The sequence below is a fragment of the Vigna unguiculata genome, chromosome 7, assembly GCF_037176805.1.
Source record: "Vigna unguiculata cultivar grain cowpea cultivar isolate G323 ecotype 2 chromosome 7, ASM3717680v1, whole genome shotgun sequence".
Classification (NCBI taxonomy): domain Eukaryota; kingdom Viridiplantae; phylum Streptophyta; class Magnoliopsida; order Fabales; family Fabaceae; genus Vigna; species Vigna unguiculata.
In genome coordinates, this window is record NC_140798.1 from 14794168 (window position 1) to 14802563 (window position 8396).

The 8396-nt window shown below is 34.5% G+C and overlaps 1 protein-coding gene across 1 annotated transcript; it reads right to left on the minus strand.

Annotated features, from left to right (window-relative positions):
• Positions 1-2381: 2381 nt before the first annotated feature.
• On the minus strand, positions 2382-4661 carry LOC114192630 (uncharacterized). The gene is made up of 5 exons (XM_085675960.1): positions 4263-4661; positions 3264-3345; positions 3084-3171; positions 2740-2995; positions 2382-2617 (listed from the first exon to the last, which is right to left on the minus strand). The coding sequence occupies exons 1-5, from the start codon at positions 4659-4661 to the stop codon at positions 2546-2548; spliced, it is 897 nt and encodes a 298-aa protein (XP_085532086.1). The 3' UTR covers positions 2382-2545.
• Between the last annotated feature and the right edge of the window lie 3735 nt (positions 4662-8396).

Sequence of the window (8396 nt, forward strand, 5' to 3'; positions counted from 1 at the left end):
CAATGTGTATTGAAGTGAATCAAACGAGTTTCTTATAAAACTAAAAACTAATATTGGAAAGAGTAACCGAATCGAAGAAGCTCTGAAATACTGCAATGGCAGAATGTTTGAAAAGATGAACCTGAACAACGGGTATAGGAAAGGACAATGACATTTTTAAGCCCTACGAACCTAAGAGCTCTTATAATCTTTTTCACCAATGCTGATAAATGGTGGTGCCCGCCTTTAGCCAACTGCCATAGGCAATTTGTACAATATTCATGGTTCAGAAGGTTAACTTAACTATTTACACCTAATTGAACTTTCATAAAAAGAAAAACAAATTAAACAAATATGGGTGTATGAAACGTGTTAATTAAATGATTTTTTAACTTTTTAATTATTTTTTATTTTTTTATTTCATGATTTATAATTACATAATTTTACAATTTTATAATATTACAGTTTTATAATTTTATAATTTTATAATTATAAAATTTTATAATTTTATATATTTAAGATTTTATATATTTAAAATTTTTTAATTTTATACATTTCAAATTTTATGGTTTATAACTTTATAATTTTTTTCTTTTATAATTTTTGATTTTATAATTTTATAATTCTATAATTTTATAATTTATAACTTTATAATATTTTATAACTTTTTAATTTTATGATTTTATAGTTTTATAATTTTATATTATATATATATATATATATTAATTTACTTTAAAAATATTTTTTGTACAAATTTTGAGAGAGATCTCATGATAATGCTTTCTTGATAAAGTATTATGTGAAAATATTTAAACAAAATAACAATATAAAATAACTGTCATACTAGAGCGGTCAAAAGGTAACCTGATCCGGTCTGACCTGACTCGATTTATTATAGGTTGACCACTTAGTGAGCTAATCCAATCCAACTTACTTATTAGTGAAAAAAAAATTCAAATTCAACTCAGCTCACCACGGATTGCTTGGTGGGTTATACGGGTAGGTTCACTGATTCACTTAATTAAAAAAATACAATTTTATTTTCTTCAATCTAAAAAAAAAACTAAATTGTAATTCTGATTAAAATCTAAATAAACTTCAATAGAATCCAAATGAAATCCAAAAGGATGTTAACTCCAACTACAAACCAAAATCAAAATAATAACAATGTGTTGGCTAAAAAAAATAACCTAACCCAACCCAAATGTAAAGTCTAACATAATAAAAAACACTTGTGTGGCATTTTATTTGCAAGTTGGTGCGTCAACTCGGCTAACCACGGATTCAACCCAAGTGAGCTAGGTTCTAGGTGGGTCTGGTAAAAAATTAACCTGTATTAAAATTTGTAAAAATATTTTAACCCAACCCGAACCTCTGTGGGTCGAATTGGCTCACATTTCAACTCATTTTGATAGCTATATGTTATACCATGTAATTAAAAAAAAATCTAATTACAGCGACTCATTTACAAAAATTTAAGATTTAAAGTTTTGAAAAAAAAATAAAAAAAATAACAGAGACCTCAATTTGAAACTTTATATTTATGAGAAACTCGAAATATAAGTAACCTATATTTAATAATTAAAGAGATTATTATTATTACATGGTGCATTAATTATTTTTTTAATGTGTAAGTATGGTAAGTCAAATTACAATGAAATAGTAATGCATATATTTAACTAAAAAGTGAGTTGTCTTCTAAATTTCAACTATAGGTTGTGTCTAACAAGTGTTAGATGCAATGGTAGTATTATAATGAAAGTCACGAGTTAGCGATAAATCATTTGAAGTTTTTAGCATGTATTAACTTCCCATTCAATGTAATAATTGTAACTAATCACAGTAAAATATTATAGAAGTCACTAAAAAAAAAAACTAAATTGTGGAGGTTTTAATTTCGTTTAGCGAGGGTTTTTACCCTCCACAAAATAATTTGCAGGGGTTTTTCAAACCTTCACAGATAGGTTCCCCACAAGTTATTTGTGGAGGTTTTCTACAACCCCTGATACCAAGTTTATATTGTGGGAGTTTTTAATGGAGGGTTATAACCTCTCTTATTCATGACTATTATTTTGTGGAGGTTTAAAACCTCTTTTATTTCCATAAACCTATTTGATTTCAAAATTCCTTTTTTTCATTTTTTTTGTGGGGGTTAATACCCTTCTCAATTCGAGGATTATACTGTAAAAGTTTTTACCTGTTTCGTTTGTATTATTTAATTTGTGGATTTATTACTGTATTTTTCTTGCGTTATTCAAATCTCATAAAAAACAATATTTTGTTTGTAATTAGAATTTCCTACTATACTTGACAATGTATATCACCATTTGAATGTATGTCACCATTTGAGGTACTTATATTTTTATATCAACAATATTTTTTTGTAAACTTCAATCAAATACTTCAACCAAAGTGCTCAAATATATAACATTAGAACTTTTGATTCTCAAAATCAACATATTAACATAAAAGCAATTTAAATTGAAACAATTACAACTTAATCCATACTTACTCAAAGTTCATAGTACACTAAAATAGTTTCATCCTAAAAAACATCATCAACACCCTAAATGTTGCTACCACCAGATGATCCTCTTGTACCCATAGAAGACTCAGGCTCATTTGCATCATCGGTTTGCTGAAATTATAAAAGATAAATATTTCCTTAAAACATTCCAAGAAGTAAGTGTCAGGCATGCCTGTTTTCCCAGACCATCTTTCAAAATAACATATATAGCTAAAAATTTAAGAATGACTAACCTGATACTTGGCCTTGTAGAGACGCATAGCTGCTGCATGAGCAAGAAGTTGGTGATGTGTGACCAGATATGGCTCAATTGAAGAATCACCACCTGTGCAATTTGAATTCATCCATGCAGAACAGCGACCTGGTGCCATTACTCCACTTGCATACCCATTCTGACTGCAACTCCAGGGTTCATTCAATGTAACCCAATACTTCACCCTATCACCAAATTCCTTGAAGCAAAGTTCTGCATAATCTCGAAAGTCCTTTCTGAAGAACAAAAATATATGTTTGCTTGTCAAATTATATTCTTATTATACTGTTGCTAAACCAATTATATATTAGAATTGAAACTTACACTATCAGTGGACTTAGAAAGCCACCATACTCATCTTCCAGTGCTTGGGAAAGACCCCAACGAAAAAGAGTCACAAATGGTTTTATACCTGTGCACGGTTGTTAACATTTAATTAATAATCATCATCAAATATTATAATATTAAAGTCCAAGTACCACAGAATTTAAGTCAAATTCTAACCATTAGCCACCAGCTCATTGATAAGGTTGTTGTAATAGTTTATTCCTTCTTGATTTATTCCTCCACTCAGCTTTCCTTCTGTAAATATAGTTTAATAAAAAGGGTTAGGTTAAGTCAAAAGATAAAAAACTTAGTAATTAACGACGAGAAAATAACTTACTGGGAAGATTCCTTTTTATGAAAATCCATACTGCACCAAATAAAAAGAACGCATAAATTACAAATCAGAATTGTTTGTCAGATTATTGTAGTTTATTCCAGAGGCATTAACCTATCAAAAATCTATAAAACTAAAACAAAGTTAAAGTCATATTCATAGCTCCAAATTATAAACTGTTATGCAAGAATGAAGGCTTTTATTATGTGTTGAAATAGTACTATGTAAGAGAAACAATAAAATTATGCAGATGTTGAACTTACCAAATATCAAGTAATCAAGACTTTTATTTGGGGATTTAATTGAATTTTCTGTGCTTAAAGATTGATTTAATTAGGATTTGTGATTATTGGATTTATTGAGTAAGTTTGGTAAAAGTGGCGTAAAAATTGATTTTAGTTGCATAAAATATTATTGGATATTCTAACGTTTGTTAATGCAGCTGGAATTTATTTTTGGTCAATTAATAGTGTGATTTTAAGTTACAAAATAAGTCCAAAATCAAGAAATTCTGAAAAAGAATAAATCAGGAGCTAAATGCACCCCCAGTTTTTACTTGCACACTCCTTTTAAAGTGGACCACAAAAACCTGTTCTGCACCCCCAGTTTTCACTAAGTTGCACCCCTCCTACCACTTAAACTCCACTCAACCAGATTATGCCATGTGGCAATCTCCACCTCTTAAAATTAGCCAACCAAAGCAAGCCACGTGGCAACAATCCTTGCACTAACAAGCTGTCCAATGGAAGGCTGCCACGTCATCATCTTCATCTTCCAAAACCCTAACCCTAATTTTCTTCTCTCCTTCCACGACCATGGCAGCCGCCGCCGCACCTCCTCACCTCGCCGGCCACCACTGCACCACCAATCTGCTGCAGCGCGCCACCACTGCAGAACCACCACACCTCCATCTTCTCGCCTCCGCATCTGCAGCAACAGCGCGAACCTTCTCCGCAGCCACCGTAGCAGCACTTTTCACCGGAATCTACACCATTTCCGCAGCGCACACGAACCACCATCGCGCCTCCGTCTTCTCCGCACCTCGATTTCACGTCGAAATCCGACCACCACGATTCTGCAGCACCATCTTCTCGCACAACCGCGCAACAGCAGCAGAGGAAACTTCCACCATCTCCTACAGAAGCACCGCAACACCACCACAGATCGCGCGCTTCTCGCCGCAGTTCCGTCACCACTGCACCAGCCTCGAAGCCACCTTCAGATTCACGACCACTGCACATCTTCTTCCTTCACGCATTGCAGCGCCGTCCACGCCACCATGAACGAGAACGAACCATGGCAGCCACCATTTTTGCACCAGCAGCGAACACCGTCCACGCGCACCAGCAGCGTCCACAAACCTCCACCACCACGCCTTCGTCGCCGGAGAAGGAGGAGCAGCCGCGCCGTCATCCACAAGCCTCCATGAAACCCTAAACACAGCAAACCCTAGTCTGGAGAGAGAGAGTACTCTGCGCCACATGTCAGCATCTGATAAGACAGTCAAACTGGTCAACTGGTCAACTCTGGTCAACTGGTCAAAGTCAGCAGTCAACTCTGGTCAAAACTGCAAATATGGTTAAATGAGAGGGGCAGAATTGGAAATTGGACAGGAATTAAGTTGCTAATTAATTAAATAAAAATAAAAGATTTTAGCAACTGACAGATAAAGCCCAAAGTCCAGTGGAAGCCTATATAAAGAGACTTAAGGGAGCAGAAACGGGGGAACTGACAAATTACAGCTTAGACACTTAGAACTCTCTGGTTTTGGCAGATACCGTCTCCACCACATCTCTCATTCTTCTTTTATTTTCTTTCTTTCATATCATCATGTATTCCATCAAAGCCATGGAGGGCTAAGCTTTAAGGGTTGATTCCACTGTAATTTCTTAAATGGATTCTGAGGTTAGATGAATTTATGTGTTTGTTATTTTGATTATTGTTGTGGTTTTTGTTTATCTATGTCCTTTGCTTCTTAATCGAATAGAAAATAATGATTTTGAATCTACATGCATGCTAATCATATGAGTTAAAAGGTTTTTAAATTAAATTGAGACTTTACTTTGATTTTGTTTAGAAACTTTCATTTGATTAAATAAGTTTTTGCCAATAATTGAGACTTTAATTTGATTAGAGGTAATTACTTTAACTAAAATTAGTCAAGACTTTACTTTGATTAATTAAGTTTTCTATTTGGTAAAGAAACAAAGGAATATACATGATTAGGCATAGTAAAATTAATTGAGACTGTACTTTGATTGAATTTACTATGGACAATCTAACAATTCTCACTTTTAATTGAGACTGTACTTTGATTAAAAGTGAGGATGCCAACAAATGAATTGAGTCTTTACATTGATTTATTTGTAAATCAACAACAATAATTAATTTAACAATAATCTCTAGATAACCAATGAAGAATCTTATTTAGAAAAAGCAGTGAAATTGACCTATTTATTATTACTGTGTTTACAATCTTCCGTGTCATTTTCTTTGCATATCAAAACCCCCCTATTTTTATAGTTGCTAGTTTTAAATTGCATTTTTGAGAATAAAATATTTGAGATCAATTCCGTATTCGTTGTGAGACGACTCAGGGTTATCTTAACCCTAACTATTTTCTTCACTACAAATTGGCAATACTGAAGTTGCTAAAGTAGTGGTAATTTGATCGCCTAACGACAGCGATATCAAATTTGGCGCCGTTGCCGGGGAGTACGGTTAGTATTTCTTTTATTTTGATTCTGTTTTTATTTATTTATTTTATTTTATTTTATTTTTATTTTTTTTATTTTTATTTTTTATTTATTTTACGCATATACGTTTGATATAGTTTGTTATTTTGTAGTATCTAGTTTTCTGTTAATATATTCCAAGCAAAGTTCTATTTTTGTTTTGATTAAGAATTTCTTTTAAGAAATTTTTGAGACTAGTTTGGAAAACTCTGTCTAGGAAAGACTTGGTATTTAAGTTGTCCACTGTGACGCACCTCTCTTTCCTGGGAGTAGACCCAACGACATCTTAACTCATTTCTTTCTTGAAATCTTTCTCCAAAACAAGAATAGGAAGAGAAAAAAAAACAACACACAGGGAAACACTTTCAGGTGGATTGCATAGTGCATGACTCGGGCCAATCCGGGTCAATTTTATCAACTTGATTCAGAACTTGAAAGGAACTTGCGTAAATCACGTAGGAGACTTGATCTCAGGTGTTCTACTGAAGGAGCACCATCATCATCTGAACCTACCACTGAAAGTGTACCACTAGAATCACCTCCGGTGATTAACATATCTTCTGATCCATCACCTGAACCAGAATTTCAAGAAGATAGAATGGAAGAAAGAACAATAAGAGAGTTGGCTTCACCGGATGCAGCAATTACACAAAACATGTGCATCCAATATCCAAATGGAGAATGTGAGCTTAAGTCTGGGTTAATCCATCTTTTACCCAAATTCCATGGATTAGCAGGAGAAGACCCATACCATCATTTGAAGGAATTTCATGTTGTTTGTTCATCCATGAGGCCTACAACAGTGACAGAGGAACATATCAAGCTTAAGGCTTTTCCATTCTCATTGCAAGATGCCGCTAAGAATTGGTTATACTGCCTTCTGCCAGGATCCATCAATACCTGGGAGACTCTGAAAAGATTATTTCTGGAAAAGTTTTTTCCAGCATCTATAGTTGCTGCTATTCGCAAAGATATTTATGGGATAAGGCAACAAGAAAGAGAAAGTCTTCACAAGTATTGGGAGAGATTCAAAAAGTTGTGTGCTTCCTGTCCTCATCACCAAATAAACGAGCATCTCCTCATTCAATACTTTTATGAGGGATTGAGTATCATGGATAGACAAATGATAGATGCTGCAAGTGGAGGGTCATTGGTGGACAAAACGCCAACAAATGCAAGACAATTGATTGAAACTATGGCGTCGAACCATCAACAATTTTCCACAAGGAGTAATTCTATAACTCTATTGAAGGGAACCCATGGAGTAGAAGCTTCATATGTTGCAGATCACAAGAAATTAGAAGGGAAGTTGGATGACTTAGCAGCCATGGTAAGGACCTTGACAAACTTACAGAAAAAGCCTATCCCTTCTACTTTATGTGGAATTTGTGCTTCTACTAATCATCCTACAGAGGCTTGTTCTATGTTAAAAGAGACAGGGACGTTAGATAATGAACAACCTCAGGCATATGCTGCAAACATCTATGGCAATAATAGACCACCTCGGCAGCAATACAACCATGATTTGTCCTCCAACAAGTACAACCCAGATTGGAAGGAATATCCCAGCCAGAAATGGGGAAATCAACAGCCTCAACACCAACAAGTCTATGTTCCACCTCAACAGAGACAACAACCACAACCAGCTGCAACCTCTGGTGATTCAAACATGGAGGCAATGATGAAAATGATGGCTGACATGATGAAGGGACAAATCAATGAGTTGAAACAGACAATGGAAGCAACTAATCAAAACTTGCAGAACCAGATTGGACAAATGGCAAATGAGTTAAATCAGATGAAGTCTCAACAAGGCTCGAGCAATTTGCCTGCACAAACTGTAATCAACCCGAGAAATGTAAGTGCTATTACTTTAAGATCGGGTAAGCAAATACAAGGCCTTGGGGATACCCAAGAAGATGAAGATAAGGACAATGAAGTTGTACCTAATGATGAAAGAGGAAGATCAGATGAAGCAACACAAGCAACATCTGAGATGCCTGCACCTAGTGATAACTCCAGGTTGGTATCCCCTAATACTTCCTCTGAAAATCCTTCTCCTTATTCTCCTCCTCCTCCCTATCCAAACCGTTTGAAACCAAAAACTAAAAAGATGGAGGAGTTAGACAAAGAAATCCTGAATACTTTCAAGAAAGTGGAGATAAACATCCCTTTGTTGGATAATGTGAGACAAATTCCTAAATACGCCAAGTTTCTCAAAGAATTATGTACACATAAAAG

What these genes read in the sequence shown, in the direction of transcription:
- LOC114192630 (XM_085675960.1), bottom strand. Translation starts at nt 4,661, where the DNA reads ATGTGCAGTGGTCGTGAATCTGAAGGTGGCTTCGAGGCTGGTGCAGTG. An exon ending in TTTCTAAGTCCACTGATAGT is followed by an intron (nt 2,996 to 3,083) that starts GTAAGTTTCAAT and finishes TTTGTTCTTCAG; the next exon opens with AAAGGACTTTCGAGATTATG. An exon ending in TCTACAAGGCCAAGTATCAG is followed by an intron (nt 2,618 to 2,739) that starts GTTAGTCATTCT and finishes TTATAATTTCAG; the next exon opens with CAAACCGATGATGCAAATGA.